Raw genomic sequence first — 22,863 nt, 5'->3', positions numbered from 1 at the left:
GCTTTTACTGGATGTGAATGCGAGAACATGAATAAAATTGTGAATTTTATGGCTGTTTTTAAAAATGCTTTTTGAATAAGAATTGCATGTGGCAGATATGCCATTTCCACCGATCAAATAGGACAGACATGCAAGGTGCTATGATTAACAGTGTCAACTTTATGCGTCTTTCAGTCTCTTAAATTATATAAAAAAAAAAGTGCAATTAAGATGTTTTTGTCAAAAAACTATACAAAGATAATTATGCTTGATATATATAACCATGATCACAATTAACTCAAATAATCTTTATAATAAGTTTATTGTGGCAGCCCGAGTGGAAAGTAGAGATATACCTTCAGCCTTGCCTAATACAGGTGACTATTCTAGATACATGGTGGTCTATGTAATGTGAAAATGGTTTTCCAATTTGCTTTTTATCATACTGTGACAATATTGATCACAGTATGATAGTCTCTCATGCAGTGCTGCCTGAGGGCTTGAACCAACCAACAGTGATTTCATCTTTAGCCTTTATGCACCGAATTTACCCCAGACTCCCTGGATGTTTCTATAAGTATTAAACAATGTTTGAAAGATCAAAGTTCTTTCCTTTGCTGCTATGATTCTCGATAGGGTTTGGCACACTATGGTAAGCCACAATATATTCTTCCTTAGAAAGACTAAGCTTTTGGTGGATGCTCCTTTTGTACTCAGTCCTGACACCCCCACTTGTCACCAATATATATGCTGATTTTAACATTTTCCCGAACATTTTTCGTTGTATACACCCTCTCTGCCCTTCTTGCTTCTCGGACAGTTTTTCACTCTTTTGCAAGCATGAAATATGAACTTGTTCATGAACACAATAAAGTTGGTCATTGAAGACACCAAGTATCTTTTCATCTATGGTTGTGTCAAATGAACAAAGATTCAAACAAATGATTGATTTAGGCTTTTTAGAATGTGATAACATAATTATATTACAAAAATGTGTGATTATAATCAGCCCAGATTTCCTTTGGGCTGCTAATTAAATCATAGTAGAAATTCTCACATTATCTTTGATACATCTTTCGAATATGGAAATAAAAAATTAAGACAGAAAAAGAAGAAGAAAAACGACAGAAAAAAGAAGAAAAAAACAGACAAATTCGACGTTTATACCGGCCAGTTTTTGTAATAGTGATTTGATCATAGTGATTCACAAATTCAGAGCGTGGAAAATTTGTGAGAATTTAGAATGATTTGAAATGTGTATCAAGAAATACATTTTTGCATAAGATGCAGTATTTTGATTTTGACAGCTTATCTCGATCAGTGTGTCATTTGCATTAGATCTGAATGCTGATTGATCGTAGACATGCCAACAGTTATCTGTTATGTTGTAATAGTATGTTGCTATCAATGCAGACACTGGGGGCGTGTAAATACTGCGTTTGTACGCCCCTGTGTGTAGTGTGTTCGCCGGCTCACGTGGATGTCACTGAACAGCCGTTTAAGATTCATGGACTTCCTGAAAATAGTGCCAAGGTGTATGTATAATCCTTCAAACGAATAAGTATTTATATATCCATGCTAAAAGTCTTGACTAAATATGACCTTATGTGTCTGTTTAGCAGACTGAACGCTGTCAAATAAGTCGGCGTATGGTTATTGAGTTATGTGTTATGAGACGTTACGCCTTTCATATATCCCTCCGCGGTTTTTTGTCCCCTTTCAGACTGTTTTGGTCTTTTCGCTGTTAGCAACGGAAAGAACCCGAGCTAGCTGTAAACCCTATTTTGAAATAATCGAATTTTTTTTGTTAGGATTACAGAGCAAATTGACAAGAGGTCTAACGCAGATGTTTATTTTGGAAGAGTACCTAAAGCGTGCTGTCTTTTTTTAAATATTATTATTTCCGGTTTTAATAAGAATTGTACAGATTGCTAATTTAGCTAGCGACTGTTAACCAGCAAGCTAGCTGCTTAGCATAGCATCCTCCCCAAGAGTCACGTTGACATTAGCCTGCGAGCACATTAGCGAGCTGTCACACAACCACACGCCGTCTTATTGTCAAGAAATTGCGGTCTGAAATTGGTTGTTTTAGGACGCTGTCTTTTATGGGATCACCATGTCAATGAAGGCCGGTGGAAATCGCAGCAAGCCTGGCGGTGGCAACACCGCTGGTGCGGCCGCCTCCGGTGCCGGAGGAAGCGGCGGGGGAAGACAGAATATGGGCAGGTCTGTGAAATTAAAACTTAGCGAAGTAAAAACGCAGCAGCAAGAGATAATGTGGCCTGAATTGAACATTTTGGCACATTCCCTTATAACACTAGCAGTCTGGAGAGATGTCATCAATTTGAAGTGCTCCAAAATCAGTACGTGTTTGAGAACATGATGCGGGCCTTACGACATGTTGGTCATCCAGTGAAACGTTATGCAGTTTAGCTAGCGAGGCCTATGTGCTTGGTCCAATATTGTTGCAACTTGAATGTAACATTCATCTCCTTTTGCACGTGAAGTAAAGGATATTTTCTGGTGGTTGACCACGCATGTAAATAGTGTGGACGGAGAAATATCTTTTCGCACATGTGGTTTGAAATGACTGTGGTTTGCCAAGTTCCTGATATCAGTTAGTGTCAGCCTGGAGTCAATTTGGCTTGAGTTAATTAGCCGTTTGACAGCCCATGCTTGTAATCCAGGGCGCTTGCCGTATCGGCACGGCTGGCTAACGGGACGCAGTCTGACGACTTTTCAGAACAACTGCGTTACTTGTTAATTTCTCTCCCGTGTGGCATGACACGTTACCGCAACATTGCTGCAAAATGGGATTGCAAAAAAAAAAAAAAAAAAAAAAAAATTTATATATAGCGTGTGGGCGCACGAGAGAACAGGGAGGGTGTGAGGCAGCGGCGAGGAGAAGAAGGGGAATTACATACTGACCGGCTTTCAACCTTGACGTTGTCGTTGCTTCTCGTGTGAAATGGTGTCCTTGAAGCATGACTTACTTTTGCACATGTCGCCAAAAGATGAAGCCGACACTCACTGTTGGGCAAAAAGAAAATTGCATGCTTTTTATGTGTTTTTTTTTTCCTCCCCAAATTTGAGCCGATGGCTCCTCGCCGATCACTAGCACAGCCCCCATTAATTGCGCAGGTTTTATCGGCCAAGGCCGAGCAAAGATACCGTATATTAAGATTGGCCAGCGGGACTCACGCATATTGAACCGGTGTATTTGAGGCCAATGTGCGTTTCATTGAACCAGTTATTAATTGTGTTGTAGGGATAAATGGTCGCTGCTCACACTGAACCGGTTGTAAATGCCTGGCTTTATGCCAGCTGCTGAACAAGGACAATGTTGGAGGGTGGGGAGTGTTGGCAATAAAGTGTTGGTAAATATTCTATCCAGCAAAATGTTTTTGGATTCTGTTGGAAATGATTGTGTTCACATTGCACTCTCATTTATTGAACTCCTTCTTGCATGTCTGTTTGCTTTTAACAAGCTAATTTTTAAGAAATATCCTAATACAAATATACAGAATCTGTCAATAAGACTTTTGGCACTGGAGTCTTCTGGTTTTCAGTCTGTTCTTGGCGCAGCATTATCCCGACGAGGCTTTGGTCACAAGCAGGTGAACGACTCATGTGAACAGCAAAAGAGGCCGAGCGTGTTTTCTGAAACACAGTCCTGAAGCCATCAGCAGTCTAACAATGGTTGAGCGTGTCTTTAGCTCTCGAATGTGTCTGCATTCAAACAAAGAGGAATTGGAAGTCTTGACAGAGGGGTCCGTCATCCAAATATCAGCTGGTTACACCAGAAACCCCAAAACGTTGGCTCTTACTTTGAGGGGCTACATGAGCACACAATAACCGATAAGTTTTAATATGGGTTTTGATTAAACCGGGGCGGGCGGTGTGGATGATTTAAAAATTTTTTCATTCATTTCATCTTTGAGACCTACAGCTCCATCGCTTGGATTTCTGTCCTCTATTTGACTCCATCAGAGAGCTTTGTGTTTCAGTGTTCTTTGAAGAACTTCATAGCTAATGATGGAGAGTTTGACAACAGTGCCATGATTTGTTTTTTCTTTCTTTCAGGGGAAGACACAGTGGTAAAAGTCCTCCTGCTGTAAGTAACCCGCTAACTCTCACAAGCCAGTTTCAAATAGTCACGTAGGCCTGTATCATCTGAAGTTATTCATAGGTTAAGAAGACTCACATTTTGAATTAAAGAATGACAAAGACATTTCAAGTGCGATGTTTGGATTTCTGTCTCTTAAAATAATTGTGAAAGGTATAAATGTCCAGAAGGTGTTGGGCAGCTGTGAGATGCTACTCAACACAGTCTTTTCCCTGCAAATTCTGAACACCAACACTTAATTGTATTTTTTCTTTAGGTCTTTTGCAGTGGCGTATATGCAAATGTGAGGATGGTCCACGTTTTGACTTCAGTAGTGGTACGTCTACTTTGTGTCATGCAAGTTTTTGAGATGCCCCCAAGTTAAATTTTTTTTTGCCTCATTTGTAGCTGTTTGGAACACAGAAAGCATACAAGCAAAATTGCTTTGGTGAGATAGCCACATGATTCATGTTTACTGTAAATGAGCGAGTGATAACAGTACTACAGTTAGTCTCAGCACATACTGTCTTCAGAATGTCTACACTGCAGTAAACAAAGCTTGTTCGAAGGGACAGCTGGTTGCATAAACAAAGCAAAGATTGATCAATCATTTCTCAGCTTCATAGCAGATGGGTTATCTGAACTTGTTTTCTGAATGTGTGAAGTGATGCTGGCAGTTTATTGAATGAATGCTGCACACTGTGAATAACGACGGGCTTGTTTGTTCACAGGGGACCAAGTGCGAGCTCAAAGTGAAAAGCGGAGAGGTATATGAAGGAGTATTTAAGACATATAGTCCAGAGGTAAGGAAAAAAATGCAGAGTTGGATTTAAAATGTCTTTTTTTATTTCTAAGAGATGCCAATATGGACGGTTTTAGTAAGTGTTCTATTGATTAAATGATTAATTTTAACCGTGATAGCATCCTGCCAGCACTCAGTGGCAGTGGTTTAGGTAAGGATCACTCTTTCCACCTTACCTTTTATGGCAGTGAGGTATGTGGCCTTTCATCTTCCCTTTTAGGGTGAAGTATTCCCCAGCCTGTCGTCTGTGTGGAAGATCATTCTATGCCCATTTGTCAGAGCGTTCCTTTAACTTCAGTTGTTGCTGGAATGCCAGGAACAGATGTTGTGTTGTCACCATTTTGTATTTCTATGTCTTATATCTCCTCTCTTTTGTAAGGTTGCATGTCTGAAATATCTTTTAAAAAGCTTGCACGGGACCAAAAAGAACTTGAATGTGATGTACTTGCAGTAGCAAATGCTACTTTGGTTTGAAATATAAACACATTTCACATTTGGGTTTTATTACAACAGAAGTTAGACAATCAATTATGCTGAAGTGTTTACATGTTGCTGTTTCCACTGCCTTTTTGTACACCAAGTCTCCGACTTTGTACAAGTCAACACTGTAGTGTTTTGTATGCAGGGCTTGTGATTTCAATTTTCTTACATGGAATTACACAAGTTGTGGGATAACTTTGTGTTTTGGGGGAATTTGTGGTCCTGTCAGCTCTCACGGCATCTCTTAAGCTCATCCAGCTGATGAGGAAGCAAATAAATGAAAGACTGTAGTATTTAATTCCAGTTAAATATATCATGTGATTTCCTCATCTGGGTTAATTGCATTATCTGTTGATATATCAGTTGTTTTTCTTTTTTTTGGATTAATTGATGATTACACCCACAGAAAATGGGCATAATACTTAACGGGGCACCACAACCGACCTCCTCAGGTTACATACTTGGACAGTTGATAGTGAATAGATCTTTAACTTATAACTATATAAAAGTACATCTTCCCTGAGAGGCTGGACACAGAATTAGTATTTTAGCTTAACATTGTTCCTTCAGAATAAATGTATTAACTGGTCAGCTACTATGTCCAGTGACTGTGGAATATGATTTGTACAATGTTTCTCATGTCTTGTGTGGATGGTTGAGACTTTTCCTGTGTTTCAGATGTCCTTTTAACCCAGTTCTACTTTGACTGTGTCCCCCAGTTTGAGTTGGTGTTGGATGCAGCCCACATAAAGAGCCCAGAACCGAGCAAAGGCCCCAGGAAAGAAGATATTGTAGAAAGCGTCATTTTCAAGGCTTCCAATGTTGTAGTGGCGACCTTTAAAGATGTGGACCTGAATTTTGCCAGGAAAGGTACTGAGCCAATTTGTATTGGCAGATTCTAAATATTAACAGTGCAATACAAAACTTTGTTAGTTTATCACTTTATATTTATACACATGCACAAAAAAATAAACCCATGCCAAGTGATTGCCCGTTCAGTGCAGACACACAATATGTATTGATTGTTTTCTGTCTTGGCTGCCCTGGTGTCACAGAGGCTTTGCCATGACTTAGATCTTGTGTGTCTGCTCTGAGTGGTCATTCAGCACTCATTTGACATATTGATTGGTCTGAAGGTTGCCCCAGCGCAGCGACGACACTCAATAAGGGTTGAGTGAGTCTGTTACACGTAATCTGTCTTTTCAAAGAAAAACTATAGACTTTGTGTTTAATGTCTTTTAGTTTTAATGTTTGTAAATGAACAAGTAAAAAAGTTTGACAGGTGGCACTGCACTGGTGCCACTTGTGAAATCAAATTGTAACAAGTGACTTAAACTTGAACCTAGGACACCTTGAACCTAGTTGATGAATACTATACATGTTGATTTGGTTGTCCACTATTAGTGTGTTCATCTGTCATTCTGTCTGTCAGTCCATCTTCTGACTCTTGTCATCTGTGTGTCTCTTCTTTCCAATGGTCTAGTCTCCTCTGACACAGGTAATAAATGACTGTTTTCTCCTCCCACACATATCTGTATACACTCAAACATGATATTATTAGTCTTTGAAAGTATGAAATGAAATGAACAGTATAGGCTTGATATGTTACCAATTATAGCAGCAGTTTGATGTCAATTTCATAATAATATCTGAGGATAATTATAAGAATTGCATATGCCAATTAGTCTTGCTCCATCTTTTCATCACATCCTCTGCTATCTTTGGACGGGATTTTGCTTTCAGTGGAAAAAAAAAATGCTGCTTGATTATTGTACCCTGTTTAGCAGTTGCTACATTTTCTTGTGTATTTTGGTTTCACTCGTCTCAAATCTAATGATGTGTGTGATATACTGGTGCATCCGTTGTGTACAACTGCACTTTCACAGTAATGCATTTGTACTAATGCATATTCTTAATTGGTTTTAAATTTTGGTTAACTGTGTTGTGGACGCGGTTATTTTTGTTTTCACGTCCTTCAGAACGTGACTAATATTGAAGATGGGGCTCTTCTGCAGCACCTCATTCAAGCCTAACTTGTCCAGAGCTCTGGCTGAAAAGGGTTTGATGGAAATGATTCGTCACGAGTGTGATTCCATTGAAAGCAACAAAAGAATAACATAACAAGTTACAAACTCATGTTCAGCACCACATTTGCTTTTTGCACATTTTATTGAAAAATGGAGTCCTGTTGGAATGCTTTATTTGTTTTTACCCTGATTGACTGCAGTTTGAATGCATGTTGCCTCACCCCGCCCTCGCCCCGTCGTCGATTAAAAAAAATTGAGACGATTGTGCAATTTCTACATATTAAACCTACGTGTACAATTCCCTTTATGGGCGATATGTACAAAGCATGCCAACAACCTCTAAAATTATAAACCAGGCTTTGTAGCCCAATGTGTGTATGGTGCCAGTCCGCTCTTCCTATATTTGCTCTTTGTCAGAAGTTTTTAAAGCACTTTGTAACGTGGGTAGAGTTAGTGTGTCTGGTTGCGGATCTCTGTTGGCTGGTCTGCTTTCAGCACACATTCATTGGTGCCAGACATGAGACTGTGAGTGCAGACTTTGTCTAACATGCGATTAGATTTCCTTTCAAATATAATTGGTGGTTCTTTTTGAGCACAGCTGCGATGATTCACTTTGTTGAGCCAACGTATTTTGTGCGTTTATTTATATGTAGTGAATATCCTGAGACGATGAGCTGTAGACTGGACATAGGAATTTTAATTATGTGAATGCTGCTCCTCAAGTTGTTGCCATGGTGATGCTGTACAAATTAAGTGATGGAAAAAGTCAGGCATTGCAGACATCATGACACATGAATTTTAATTTATGTGAAATGCAAGCCCCAAATTATAGCTTGGTAATTCTTTATGTAATGAGCACATATTCAAACAAACTAAAACGGGATTTCTCCTCTTTTCTTTACTCAGTTAGATTCTGTGCTGTATCTTGGATTTCACTGTAAGAACACTTATGCATTGCCAGCCTTTCCAAAGCAAACTCAGGAGATAAATCAAATGTTTTTGAAAGGATATTTATTACAATTCATTTGGACCCATGTCTGGATGTGAGAGGGTGTGCCTTTTTAACCACCAACACCCCCATGTATGCCTTTGCTGTGAGAGCTTATGGCAGAGGCTGTTTAGGCATGTGCTCGTAAGAAAAATGGTGAGCGTGCAGCCATGTGATTGTATACTGTCAAGAGTTTATAAGTGATGGTGTGTGTTACATATATTCTCTTGTATTCGTTCCTTTTTTTTTTTTTTTGTCCCCCTTTTTTTTATGACAGACAACTTCACAGATGCAGCAGTGAGCGGTCGGATCAATGGGGAGCACAAAGAGAAAGATCTGGAGCCCTGGGACGGAGGAGAGACCCACAACTCTGACAGCCTCGAGTCTCTGGATACAGATGTGGTGAGATAAAGAACCCAGACACGCCCCTGTGATTTATATGATGCAGTAAAGGGATTAAAGATTAAGAATATATCTGGGTACATTTAGTCCCAACTGTTCTCTGCTACTTTCTTTTTTTCATATCAGTCAAATGGATGGGATCCCAACGACATGTTCAAGTACAACGAGGAGAAGTATGGAGTCTTGTCTACATATGACAGCAGTCTGTCCACATATACGTAAGCCCAAACGTGTTTTCCACTCCTGTTTCTCTATGTGACTCTTTGTCCAAAGTCTTTACTACTTAATCTAAATGCTGAACACAAGGGATAGATACATTGGAGGTATATGTTTAAATATCTCAGACCATTAAGTGGTTTTCTAATAATTTTTTCAAGCTTGTAATTGTGTTATCACACGAAAATGAAATCCTGAAATCAGGTCTTCCGTTACACTAGTCGTCTGACCGGAGTTTGTTTCCCAGGGTCCCTTTAGAGCGTGACAACTCGGAAGAGTTCCTGAAGAGAGAGGCTCGTGCTGCCCAGCTGGCAGAGGAGATTGAGGCCAGTGCCACGTACAAGGCCCGTGTGGCCCTGGAGAACGATGAGCGCAGCGAGGAGGAGAAATACACTGCTGTGGCGCGAGGGGAGAGGGAGACTCACACGCTTAACAGGTCAGACCAGGGCACATGCCACGTATGTCGGCCTGTGTATACTTACTGTTGTGAGTCCGTTTGTACACACCTTGTAGTTTGCAAGTCTTTTATACAGCATGTTCAGGTTTTTTTTATTTATTTCCTTTCGTTGGTCAGTGGATTTTGATATGATCTGCAATGCCAGCTCCTTGATAACACAAAAGCTCAAAAATGCAACATTTATATAAATCTTTTGAGTTTGTTGTCATTATTGGTAAAATGTATAGGTATATAGGCATAGGGCTGGTCTGTTCAATGAAATTAATCATCTTATTTATTCCTAATCACTAGTAGATTTGTTGAAGGATGCATCATTCACGGTTTCTTTTTAAAAAAGAAACTTGACATTTAATTATATTTAAATGTATTTAAAAGGTTTTTCACTGTGAAGTGCTCATTATTAGTGCATGTTCTAAAAAAAAAAAAAAAAGGCATGGAAACAGTTATTTCTAAATAATTCAGAGTTCATTTACCAAAGTTAAGTGACACCATATAAACACTCAGCTGTGCAAACAGACATGAAAACTACACAGTTTAAAAAAGAATGAGCTTGAAAAGTAAGCTACTCGAGTTTTGCACGCTCATATTCATGTAATGTTTCCAGACAGTTGAACGCCTGCAGCACAGCGCTGAGAGGCATATTTAGGCCCCCGGGGAAGGTAAAAGTAAGACAAATTCATGAAGTCAACAGCATTTGTTTGGCAGAACAAATACTTTTTAAAATGATTTTTGAAAAAAAAAAGAAGCTAATCTGGGGTACTTGGATATTTGATATGGTGTAAAATGAATTCCTCATCTTGATTATTGCCATGTTTTAATGAACCATCTGTTTTTTTTTGTGTGTCTGAGTAGAGAGAACAAATACATTCCTCCAGGTCAGAGGAACAGGGAAGGGATGTCATGGGGGCCGGGACGTCAGAACTCACCTCGTCTGGGTCAGAGCTCAGCAGGACCCTCAACACCTCGACCGGGACCTCATGACTACAGTCCGAGCTCTGGGGCCGACCAGAGGGTGGTCAATGGAGGTGCGTCTAATATATTGTGTTACTTTCTGCATACTATATGGGCAACACATCTGAATCTCTTCCTGGGCAAGTTTGTCTGTACAGTGACTCTACTTTGCCTGGAAAACGGCTATTTTTCTCCAAGATGGGGTCTTGGATGTTTATATTTGCTATCCCCATTGATTTTATTTTCTGCATTTCTTGCTCCTATGTTTTTTTTTGCCCTTCTCTCTCATATGAATTAACCCCTGCCTTTCTGTTTCTGCTGTTTCTTTGTTTTCTCCCACTTGAACTGGTTTATCATCCTTGATCATTTGTCCTTGCCTCTTTTTAGGTTCATCCCATTGGCCCTCACCCTGTCCATCTCCTTCCTCTCGTCCCCCCTCTCGTTACCAGTCTGGCCCCTCCTCCCTGCCTCCTCGGGCAACCACGCCCACCAGGCCACCTTCCAGACCCCCCTCTCGACCCTCCAGGCCTCCCTCTCATTCATCCCATCCCTCCTATTCCTCCTCCTCATCCTCCTTTTCTCACCATGGGGCCACGTCGCCAGCCTCCACTCTTCCCAAACGCATGTCTTCAGAAGGTATCCACATCACTGTGGAGCTGACCTGGGCAAAGGCATGAGTTGAGGGTGGATTGATTAAACTCCGTATTTAAACTAAATTCCCAATCAAATTGTGAGAGCTAGCTGAAATAGGAAAACTGCTTTCAAAGTTTAATTTGCCCAGGTCAAGTGTGGAACGACAGTAATGGGTGAAACTGCTTCTTTTTGGGATTTCCACTCAGTGGAAATTGTGTGCACAAGACTGACCCTTCTGTCAGTGCATTAGGCAGCTTTCACTACAGCATGTGGGTGGACTGAGGTTTATATGCTGTGCTTTCTTTCTAACTAGGGGGCTCTAGCACCAAACCACATTTTTTGGATCTCATATTCAGTTTTTTATTGTGAGCACTGTTTTTTTTCTTTTTTTTTTTTTTTTTGAGTGCACTGCATCAGTGGAGATGAAAATACCAACTCTTAGCTTTATTTCACTGTTTTTGCATCATTATTTTACACGGGACAGCTCAGTTTCATGTGTCAGGAACATTTTGAAACCAATTCATTATTCAGTCTGTTGTAACTGTGAGGACAGTCAAACACCGGAGGATGATAACAAGAACAGAACGAGTTACTTTTGTATTAAAGGTGATATTTTCAAGTATCATCCCACTGACAGATTTTTGCTCTTGTTTTACATTCAAATAACTTTAAATGAGCTGTTGGTTCTTGGTTGAAGTTAAATGTTGCGAACTGAAAATAAGTAATTACTGAGGTTTGAATACGAGCAAACTTTTTTTTGCTTTTCAAACGTTTTTACTGTAAAATAAAGAAAGTCAAACAACCAGTCTTGCTCTGGGCTGCCAGACTCTGTTCACTGCACAAGTTTAGCTCAACAGCAGACTTGTTAAATGCATTTTTTTTCTTTTTCGTCTCACTTTTTTCCTCATTTCTCGTCTCTCACTTTACTTGGTTTTGGTGTGAAAAGTGCCGTGTGATGTTTGACGCTTTCCAGGATCATTGCCGTTTCTCCACTAACATGCATGGCACAGCTTTTTGATGAGATTTCCTTTTTTTTTTTAAACCTGAATTTAGGATGTAGTCACTGCAATGGGGCTTGTTCCCACTTTCCGTTTTGAAACAGAAATAAGAAAAAGAAGCCTTCACAGCTGGATGTCAGGAGACTTGTCAGTTTATGGAGTCTGTCCATCCACAGGTCCTCCCAGGATGTCTCCAAAATCCCAGCGGACGCCTCGTGCTCACAGAGTGCCTCCCTCTCGAATCAGTGGCGTCCCCCCCGGAGTTGACTTGATTTCCCACAATGCACCCGGAGAAGTTCAAACGACTCCACCAACCAGGAATAGCTCCTCTGGAGGGACCTGGTCCTCAGTTGTCAGTGGAGGTTAGTGATGTCTCCCTTTCTTTCTCGTTTGGATGCCATGTTTTGAAGGGGTTTGCATGAAACTTCGATCCTTTGATCACATTATGTGACTACTAAAATCTTTTCCTCCTCTCCTCAGCTCACAGACCTCGTTCCCCCCGACAGAATAGTATCGGTGGCTCATCCTCTGGTGGCACCTCTCTCCCTTCACCCCAGACAGGAACAGCTCCTGTGGAAACTGTTGCACCGCTGGCATCAGCTTCCTCTCCGACTGCTGCTAGCCCCATCTCCAATATGGTTGCTTCTCCTCCAGGAGATGGTAAGCTCAAAGTTGATAGATGATTCCGCTTAAATTGACTGAGAGCACAAGGAATACAAATGGTATGAAGGGCCGTATTTATTTTAGAATTTGATGATTTATTGTTGATTCTGTCCATCGGATGAGCTCTTTACAGTCCTTGCTCTGCTTTATATGTATATAAATATATGTATATTTTTATATATAGCGAAGGAGTGCCGTATCCAGGAGACCAGGCAGACATCCCCCACAGCAAACAAGGAGAACGTAAAGCCTGTGGATAGCTCTCCTAGTATTACCAGACCAGTCTGTAAAGGTACAGTACAGACTGAACATCAGCGTTTGTTTTAAAAATCATTTTGAAAGCTTCAGAGTGCTGTCAAGCTTGATCATTAAGACTCCATCTCTGTTTTTGCTTGCAGGACCTCCTTCTATGGCACCAGACCACAGAAAACAAATAGATAATTTGAAGAAATTTAGTGTAGATTTTAGAGTAAGTATCCCAGTCATATTGTAGGGAAAATGAAAGATTTAACGTGTCTTTTCAACTAATCTCTAAATTTGTATCTCTTGTAGTTGCAGTCTAGTTCAAATTCAGAGCCCGCCTTTGACCAGATGATGACCAAGCCTGTCAGAGATCCAGCAGAAAAGCCTAAAGACCTGCCTCTGGACAAAGCTTCCGCAGCGGGACGGGACGCTGCTGAAGATAGTGTTGTAGTGATTGCCGCCGGCACTCCTGGAGCCTCCTCTGGTCCATCCATGACCACCACAAACAGCAGTAAGCCTGGCAGCCCCGCCGCGCTGTCTCCGTCTCCTTCAGCACCGGACCAGAAGAGGGCGGGACTGGATGTGACATCACAAGGAGTTCAAACGACAGCCACGTCTACATTCAGTGGGCCCAAGCATGAAGAGAAGGAGGAGAAAAAAGAGGCAGTGCAAGAGTGAGTGGAGGCCAGACTGGATTTTAATGAGTGGTCGCACTGATTTAGTTTATTCCTCTCTGCAGGAATAAACTAAATCCACTGGATCCACTGTTGTATTTAACAATATAAAACATTTCGTAAGAGTTTGAGTAATATTTTCTACAGACAGAAACTGCATTGCTCAGCTGTTCTTTTTAATTGTTGAAGTTTGTAGGAGAATATGATGGTTTCACACTTATCCGTAAGCTGTTAACTTCCCTCATTGTTTGTTCTCTTTCTGCAGTCAAGTAAGAAAATCAACTTTGAACCCAAATGCTAATGAGTTCAAACCCAGGTTTAACGCACAGGTAAGTAAGCCCCAATGCTGCAAGCTTCACGAGATATATACCATAAACTGACATGGTTTTATATCATTTTTCTCTCTCATCCTGTCTTTGTAATCCTCCCTGTTCAGCCTAAACCTGCCAACACCCCAACACCCCCCCGTCCTCAGGGGCAGCCCAGCCCCTCCATCGTTGTCCAGCAGCCTCCGACTGTATACGGGCAGACAGTCTGCTTCCCCCAGATGTATCCCCTCACACCAGTCAGCCCCGGAGTGCAGGTGAGACACAGTCCTCCATGCTGAAACGTGACGCATTGGGAGAGTTTTATTTACTTCTACTGAACGCAGATCACCATGTGTTTAACGTTGTGTCAGCATGAAGTGCAGTTTTAATGATTACTAATCCCCAAGTGTCACCTCAAGGTCTTCCTGTGTGTCGGCTTGAGTTTTTGTTCTTTCCTTTCTGTCTTTGATTTATCTGTAATGCACGTGATCATTAGTTTCTCCTTGTCCTTTGTTTTCTTTAGGACACATCTCAGCTTTTCCTCGTTTTCAGTGTGCAGTTTAATGTAAAAGCTCATCTTTTTGCCATCTCTTTTTCTCACCTAGAAACGTACTAAAGACATTTTCTGAATTAAGGCGTAACACTTTTCACCGTTATCAAAATCCTGTTTTATAACACGTAGCATGGTTTTAATGAAAGCTGTTTCACTTTGTGGATGTAAGACGTTATTTCCTGTGTTGCTTTAAGAAAAACTTGGTGATCCAACATCAGACACGTACAAACGATAACAACTAAAGAGTGGTTCTTTTTCCCTTGTCTCCCCCTCCTCCTTTCTCTCTTGCTCCATTAGAAAAGCATAATATGGAAGGTTTGTGGATTTTCTAAGATTTCTATTTTTCAATCTTTTCTTTTATTATTATTATTTTTTTATTTTTTTTAATCCCAATCAGTACTTAGATATTTTGCTTGCTTGTTGAATTAATGCCATCAGATGTTGGTTTGCCAACTTCTTATTGCAAAGCATTTCAAACTGCCATCACAGGTGAAATTCTAACCTCATGTTACTTCTGTTGGCTTCTTCTGTTTACCAGACCAATGGCTGAGAGCTAAGAGCAGTTTAAACCTTTCTGATTTTGCCGCAGTACTTTTTGTGATAGAAATGCATGGTGTATAATATTATGATTAAATAAGTAACGGAAGCACCGAGCAGTGCTCGAGTTGTTATCACCTTTGTTAGAGATCTTTTTTTTTTTACCTAATGATAGGTAGAAAATGCATGTGTCCCCCGGTAAGATGACTCCCACAAGTGTTTTTGATATTATGCAGGTGACAGGTTTGCTGCTAAAGCAACATTTAAAAGCTGTATAGTTGCCAATGCAGCTAGACACAAATTTGATGGTTGTGGCATAGGCTCTCTAAGGATATTGAGAAAAAAATATTTTTTATAATCTACTGTTCTCCCCCCACCCCCTCCCTATTGACTCTAGTCTCCAGCAATGTACCAGGTTCAGATGCCTCATATGACGGTCAGCCAGTCTAAACCCTTCAGACCAGGTAAAGGTGAGAATAACTGATGCTTTCTCTCTCAATTCCCTTCCACTCGTGTCTCCTTTCCGCTCTCTAAAATGATTAAAAAGTTGAAAAGTTCCATCTGTATTCAGGAACGATCACGAAATTCACGATGTCGCATTTTCAAAGCCAAACTCTTTTGTCTATATTATCGCCGTCCTGTTAAGTTTGTTGTATGTTTTGGAGTAAAGGGGTCCTAAAGCTCCGAAGACCAGCTTTTTAATCTAAATGGATTTTCTAATGGCTCGAGTAAATCATAGGGCTCTCGCGGTTGAGGAATTCCCCCTGTGGTGAGTCAGGGCGGCTCAATATTGTGATATGTGATATTATTGCACCATCTTTTCTTTTTTTTTTTTTTAAATCTGTCTAGCAAATTTGTTTTTTATTTACTAAAATACTAAACTCAGAGGAAACTATTTCCTCTGAAACATGGCGCTTACACATTTAAAAACAGGTTATTAAAAAAAAAAAAAGACATAGCAATTTATAACACTTTTTATTTTACTGTGAGGCGTTTATGTCTCACTGTTTCTGCTGTACTTGCCGACTCAAAGCTGTCTGCTGGCACCGACACGAGCTGCTCCGCGACTGCCGTTGTCTCCTTCTCAGCGTGTGTTATGGCGAGATCAGGTCACGTGCGGCGATGGCGGCGGTGATAGCGGTGGCCCTGGGCAGCGCGCGGTGGGCTTCTTAATATCGCCATATTTAATTTTTTGCGGTTACCGCGACAGCCCTAGTAAATCATCTTATCCCTGATCTGTGAATTAAACTTCAGATTCATGCATATAAGCAGCAATAACTCCCAGTGATACTTTATATAGTATTGTAGGACACAGGAATCAGGAAAGAAGAATAACAGTAAGTGGTATTCAACCCTAGTCTTGAGTGTTTGATACAAGAAATGCTGCAAATTATTTTCTGTTAAAGGGCCGGTAGCCTCGGAAATCAGTTTCCTGTCGGGTCAGATCAGGTCACGTCTTCCTTATGAAAGTTATTATCCAAGGACAGGTGTTGGAATAGGTGGATCATTTAAAAAAAACGGCGATTATAATCAACTTGGGTTAGGAAGCCCCTCATCAGCTGTTAGGTTCTGATTTTACAGGATGATCATTTTCTTCCCCATTAATGTCCCTGCATGAATCTTTAGTCCCCAACATGCCCCAGCAGAGGTCAGACCAGCACCACCCGTCTGGCACGCCCACCATGATGCACCCAGCAACAGCAGCAGGACCCCCTATTGTAGCACAGAGCCCTGCCTACTCTGCGCAGTACTTCACCTGCAGCCCGCAGCAGTTCACCAGTCAGCAGCTCGTCCAGCAGATGCCACACTACCAGTCGCAGGTAAGATGTGTAGTCGCCAGCAGAAAAATGCAACCCCCTACAGCTTATAGAGCACGTTTCGGCTTGGGAGGCTACACACTTACTCTGGCAGATTTAATTTGTACTGCCAGGCCTCTTCTCTCCCAGCTGTTCACTAGTCAGAGATTTGTCTGACAGATGCCTGTGGTTCAGCAGCATGAGGAGAAGCCAGTGTGATGCCAGTGTTTTATCTTTTCTGACTTGTGGAGCTGAGTCCTCCATCACCTGAAGTGTTAGTCGTACAAAACTTTAGATGGCCACTGTAAAGCTGATGTTGTCGGTCTTCTTTGTGCTGTTTCGTGTCCTACAGGCACAGCATGTGTTCAGTCCAGTGATGCAGGGTAGTGGCAGGATGATGGCGCCTCCCACACACGGCCAACCCAGCCTCGTATCTTCCTCAACTACACAGTACCCAGAGCAGACACACACCATGTATGGTACGTCAGCCGGTCTGCTGTGACTGTAGATATGAGCAAGTAACGGCCTACAATGTTAATGCTACGCGTGTGGATTCAGAACTCTTATTTATACAAACACTGATTTGTGCCACAGTGTCTCAAGGGCCAATGCCTCAGCAGTATCCCCACCCCAGTGCAACCCTACACCATCACCCACAACACCCCCAGCCCTCTGCCACTCCTACAGGCCAAGGCCAGCAGGGTGGTCCTCCACAACATGGAGGTCCTCCCAGCCACCCTGCTGCCAGCCCAGTCCAGCACTCTCAGCACCAACAAGCAGCAGCAGGTAATTGTCTCCTTCCTAATGTTGCCATGGTTACTTTCCTCGTGAAGCTTGACATGTTCAAACTGGGCATTGTGGTCATGTGTACCTGTGTGTTGTAGCAGCAGCAGCCGCAGCCCAGGCCCTCCACATGGCCAACCAGCCCCCACAGCAGCAGATGTACTCGGCCTTGGCCCCTACGCCCCCCTCCATGACACCGGGGCCCAACCCACAGTCTCCACAGGCATCATTCCCCTCTGCTCAGCAGGCTGTCTATATCCACCCACAGCAGGTGCAGCACGGCTACAACCCCAACCACATGGCACATGTGCAGCAGGTAGGCCACAACCCGCTGTCCCTGATTTCTTTGGCTGTGACCAAGATAAAAAAAATAGCATGTGGATCTCATATTATCCCATTATTGTTGCAAATAGCTTTAGTTCAGAGGAATTTAATACATTTCAGCATCCAGAGTAAAACCGATGGAATATAGCATTCATAACTATTTTTTATTATTATTCGTGTAGTGTTTTCATCACTTCATAATAAATTATTTATACCCAGTGATGCTGCAGGTCGCCCTCTTTGCCATTTGGCGCTGCTCTGTTTTCTCTTAACCTCTTAAGTAGCTGAACATTCTTGCTTTGTAACATAAACCTAACATGTAGTAAAACTGCTGTGATTTTTTTATTTTATTTTTCAGATCAAACAGTTAAATCAGAACAAAAAAAAAAAAAGAAGCTTATTTGCACCTCCTCTGGCTTTTATAAGAGCCATCATAGCGGTCATATCTGGTCATTCCACCAGATGTGGTGAGTTTGATAAGCTTCTTAGAAACCTTTTCCCGCTGCACTTAGAAACTGAGTCTGGTGTAGTTTGGATGTTGCTTAGCCTCACCAGGTGGGATTCTCGAGTAAGCCTGATAAGTCCGTGCAGGTGCTTGTCTGGTCTTGTGGGTGAAGAGTGGACAAGTGACCTTTGGGAGAACACTTCTTTTGTTCTTCTCATTGAATTCAGTGTAAGCTGGAAGCAACACAGAGAGCAGAGGAGGCTCGAGAGTGTAAAAGAGGCACAACAAAACACGACTTTAAACCGAGGTTTTCAGTGGTGTCACCAATCCACAGCGTGAGCCCAGTTGGATCTAATTGAATTATCTCATCTTACCAGCCAGTACTCTAACCATAATTGATTTTGAATCGCATTTCTTCTTCACACCTCACAGCTGCAGCCCCATGCCTCCCCCGTTAGACAGGCAGGACGTGTCAATGTTGTGACTCTCGAGTCTCGTTCATCTTTTTCAGCGACTCATCTCTTGTCCTCTGCTCGGCTCTCACTTTCTTTCATGCTTCTTCTCAGAGTCACACACTTGCTTACGCTTCATATTTTCCTGTCACCCCCAGGCCCATATGCAGTCCGGTATAGTGCAGTCTCACCACCCGGCGCAAACCCACCCCCCGATGATGCTGATGGCCACCCAGGGTCCAGGGGGCCCACAGCCACCAATGCCTCAGACTGCCCTCAACCCCATCCCCGTTTCCTCCACAACACATTTCTCCTACCTGGCACATCCACAAGGTACGTTTCTTAACAATCGCACATCTGTATTTATGATGATCTGGACGTGATTAGCCATGTACACTCCCACTTGTTTATACCAGTGTCTGTTCGGATGATTAACTTCTCATAAGAACTATTTAAATGTATGCATGTATGTTGGTTTCACGTGTTCAGTCTTTGTCCAAAGTTCTAGCGACTGCTGTCTGCCAGAGGTGCCCATGAATCTTCAGATTTCCGCTGGTGAAATCGAGGGGAATGGGTTGCATTCAGTTCGTCACACAGTGAGGAAAAACAAGCTGAATTTCATTTAACTCTATGCAGGTTGATACATAATCGATCGCACTGACCGGGCCTCTGCCGGTGCTGTAGTCTGTAGACAAGCTGCTCTTGTGAGACATCCAGTGTTGACATGTAGTGTCTTTAAAAACCTTAACATGTTATGAGTTCACCCTGTAACTATGCCGTTGGGCTGAAATGAACCCAGAAAGGCATCAGGTTGTTGCACAGCTGATTTAGTCGAGCAAACGTTCCTGCCTCACTTTGTTTCGTTGCACTGATTTAAAGAAAATGGGGAACTTCAAAACTTTTGATTTCAATGTATTCAACTGAATTGTTTTGAAAGGGAGATATTGAAGAAAAAAAAAAAAGCAGCGATGTTAAATCAGTGTAAAATTTCCACCTGCAATAAGACACGGGGCCTCACCACTCGTATCTAACTCTGATCACTATAATCGTGGCAGATTGAGGCCTTTCATCCTCACATTGCGTCATTTTTGTCTCGTCCCTGCAGTGCAACCTCATCACCAGCAGCAGCTGTAGATAGAGGGCGCCAGCGAGCCGAGGGACCCGCTCTGCATCACGCTTCTCAACCAGAGCCTTCATAACCAGGCGATGAAGAGAACGAGAGCCCCTCCCTCTCCTCTCTTTCCTCATCCTCACCAGACATGCTTCACATCAGCTTTTCTCTATCCTCCCTTCTTCCCTCCCAGACTAGGCAATAAGAGAATGTTAACAGGTTGATGCAGTGACATGTTTTAACAAGATAAGAGTTTTTACGGACAAGACTGCTTCCGTTCAGACCCCACTCACACACACACACACATACACACACCTACACACCTACAGGGGTCCCAGATTGCAGTTTAAATCAGCTTGCCAAGTAAGATGTGAAAGAGAGAAACTAATCAGTGACAGTGAAGAAGTTTCAACTGGAACTTGTGCTTTGTCAGCACCTTGTTATGAGGAAAGAGAACAAAAAAAAAAAAGAAATCTTCCGACTTTTAGACAGTATTAATCTTACTGTTTATTGCTGCTGCTATGTGCTGCGTTTGTTTCCAGACTACAAGTTTCTAACCAAACTAAAAACAACAGAACACGGCCAGAAACTTCCTGTGAAATAAACGGGTTTTGGGCAGCCACGAGGACAGGAGAAAATGTTATTTATGAAATTATAATGGCTGAGGTGATCAGATCCCACTTCTCACCTGACCCTTATGTAACTTTTAAGTTAAAACTTTTACTTTGTAGATAATATAAATAATTTAAAAAATGAGCAAAAAAAATTTAAAAACAATAAAAAAGTTTTAAAAACTGGATGGATGCACGTTTTTGTGGGCTCTTATTTACCGTCGGCAGTGGCTCCACGTGCTGCTCCTGCAGTTAATTTAGTTGTTTTTTCATCATTCGCACACAGAGTTGTTCTCCCCTCACCAACTTCTGTTGCCAGGACAACAGGACATGAATACAGTGATTTATTGAGGCATGTGTGGAAGTCCGTGAAGAGAAGCACAGAGTTTAAGCTGCTATTCTTTATCACAGCCTGAACCCTCTCAAATCCTCTTAGGGGGGACTTACAGAGTAGATCAATGACAGAATCAACGCTGTGGATCACTGAAGCGGCGACAGTGGCACGTGGAAACTCAAAACTTTACTAAAGGAGCTTCATGGTGTTTTTTTTTTTTTTTTTTCCTTTTTCCTCCAATGGATCATGTTCAGTGGACACAGCAAGTCATTTTCCAGAAACCTAAAGTTAATTCAGGTTAAATAACTGCCCATCGATGACATCAAATTATGGATAAATGTTTTGGCACCGGTTTCTTGTCAGTGGGTGTCGGGTATGGGCTGCAGGCTGGTAGGTCACTTCTACTCCTGGACTGTCACATGACTCAGTGGTTGGGTGTTTGTCCTGCTGAAATCAGCAGATGGTGATGCTACAGCAGGCAGGGATGGTTCCCTCTGCTCTTTGGCCAGGAGGGCGCAGGAGTCCATCACTTCCACAGGAAGCACTTCTCTTCTTTACCTCAGTCCATCTTAAATGGATCCAAGTTGTGCAGAAGGGTCCCTCAGACCTGTGCACCGATAGCCACCAACCAATCTCGTCCGTTTAAAACGCAGGGCTGAGGACGGTTACAACCACTGGGTTCTAGTCTGCAGTTTTGTCTCCTGGAAAGAGGTGACAAACAATGACAAAAACTCCAAAATTCTTTACAATCTTTTTAACAAAAGAGACGCTGAATCATTTGCCTCTGTAGTCTTGTCAGAGTGGAGTTTTCCCCACACTTGCTTTAAATGTTAAACTACGTCACCTCTGAAATGTTGCTACCATCAAATCTTCTATAAATATTTATAGTTTTCAAAGAACGGCATCATTTCTCAGTTTTCCAACTGTGTGTTGTCTCTTCAAACCCTGCTCCCAACTATGGAAACGCTTCTGTTTAGTGCTTTAGGCCATGGTTTTATGTTGGTTACAAATAAGAAAATCATCATTCATAAACCAAACACAACACAGGTATTACGTCATCTTTTGGTTAGGTTTATTTATAAAAAAAAAAAAAAAAAAAAAGTCGAATATACAGTTGATATATATTCAATATAACTTAGTTGCTTGTAAGTGAATAAATGCAGACCCAATGATTGTTGACGTTTGGCAGTAGAAGGGACGTTGGGCTGAACTGAAATGTTTACAGTGCGAAGTTAACAAACAGGATGAACAGTATTGAGAACACATTAGATTAATCTACTGGACATTTTCAAATAAACACATGGTGGGTGGTGGTGGGGCGCTAAAAAGAGTTTCTGGAACAGATGTCGGGGATCAAAAACACCTGAGGTACACGGGGATCTTCTCTAGCAGTAACTCGAGTGTATATATATATATAAAAGCCCTGGTTCTAAACACGGCGCAGTTTCTAGTCTAAGAGCTGGTGTGAACACTGAATTCATCCTTACATACGACAGATAGGTGTGAAGCTCTGGGTGTCTCTCATTTATTGCACGACACAATCGCACCCTGAGCTTTCGAAAAAAGAAAGGGAAGGTATGGAGGAGGGGGGAGCAACAGCAGCTTTCTGGCAGAGGCGCAGCTATTCTCCCGCAAAGAGAGGAGACGGATGCGCAGTTACCGTTAATCTGCTTTAGCAGAAATGAAACAGCGGTGATGAGGGATCGGTTCAAGGCGGGAAGACCAACCGTACTTTTGGCCAAAAACAGTTGTTTTTTTGTTTCCCCTTTAAAAGATCGTGATGGTACACTCAAAGAGGACAACAACAACCATTGTTAAAAGGTTACTTTGGTGGCGAGAGAAGCGGTTTGCAGCAGGTCGTGTTCAGGAGGGAAGACAAGCGGCAGTTTTGCATTTCTCTTTGCAACCCCCCCCCCCCCTAAAAAAAACAAAGAAAAGAAAAAAGACAGAATCAGGTTTGAGTCCTACAATAAGCACAAGTTCACAGACGG

General features: G+C 41.9%; 1 protein-coding gene and 1 long non-coding RNA gene across 12 annotated transcripts; both read left to right on the top strand.

The window, feature by feature from the left end:
- The first annotated feature begins 1,554 nt into the window (after positions 1–1,554).
- atxn2 (ataxin 2) lies at positions 1,555–20,400 on the top strand. 11 transcript variants are annotated; one of them, XM_072387661.1, is made up of 26 exons: positions 1,555–2,205; positions 4,063–4,093; positions 4,362–4,421; positions 4,816–4,887; positions 6,086–6,236; positions 6,850–6,864; positions 8,659–8,783; positions 8,910–9,001; positions 9,247–9,435; positions 10,309–10,481; positions 10,795–11,043; positions 12,215–12,400; positions 12,519–12,698; positions 12,886–12,993; positions 13,100–13,170; positions 13,254–13,618; positions 13,884–13,947; positions 14,055–14,201; positions 14,777–14,794; positions 15,414–15,486; positions 16,643–16,836; positions 17,165–17,291; positions 17,407–17,598; positions 17,700–17,911; positions 18,975–19,149; positions 19,922–20,400. In XM_072387661.1, exons 1-26 carry the CDS (start codon positions 2,096–2,098, stop codon positions 19,948–19,950), a joined length of 3,408 nt encoding a protein of 1,135 aa, XP_072243762.1. In that variant the 5' UTR covers positions 1,555–2,095; the 3' UTR covers positions 19,951–20,400. The 11 variants fall into 11 exon arrangements, with proteins under 11 accessions (XP_072243762.1, XP_072243763.1, XP_072243760.1 ...); XM_072387662.1 differs by having other exon boundaries at positions 1,556–2,205; positions 15,414–15,480; positions 17,697–17,911; XM_072387659.1 differs by having other exon boundaries at positions 1,556–2,205; positions 17,697–17,911.
- A 1,474-nt stretch (positions 20,401–21,874) lies between these two features.
- On the top strand, positions 21,875–22,778 carry LOC140309702 (uncharacterized). Its single transcript, XR_011916394.1, has 2 exons — positions 21,875–22,372; positions 22,459–22,778. It is a non-coding gene; the product is annotated as an uncharacterized lncRNA (long non-coding RNA).
- Positions 22,779–22,863: the final 85 nt, after the last annotated feature.

The sequence above is a fragment of the Leuresthes tenuis genome, unplaced genomic scaffold (assembly GCF_036924035.1).
Source record: "Leuresthes tenuis unplaced genomic scaffold, fLeuTen1.0.hap1 SCAF_6, whole genome shotgun sequence".
NCBI lineage: Eukaryota > Metazoa > Chordata > Actinopteri > Atheriniformes > Atherinopsidae > Leuresthes > Leuresthes tenuis.
This window is presented reverse-complemented; position numbering and strand designations above follow the sequence as displayed.

Excerpts from the sequence above, each read along its gene's own strand:
- atxn2 (XM_072387659.1), top strand. The coding sequence starts at position 2,096 with ATGTCAATGAAGGCCGGTGGAAATCGCAGCAAGCCTGGCGGTGGCAAC. Across the intron at positions 4,888-6,085 it reads TTAAGACATATAGTCCAGAG|TTTGAGTTGGTGTTGGATGC; the intron begins GTAAGGAAAAAA and ends TGTGTCCCCCAG. Across the intron at positions 12,994-13,099 it reads TACCAGACCAGTCTGTAAAG|GACCTCCTTCTATGGCACCA; the intron begins GTACAGTACAGA and ends TTTTGCTTGCAG.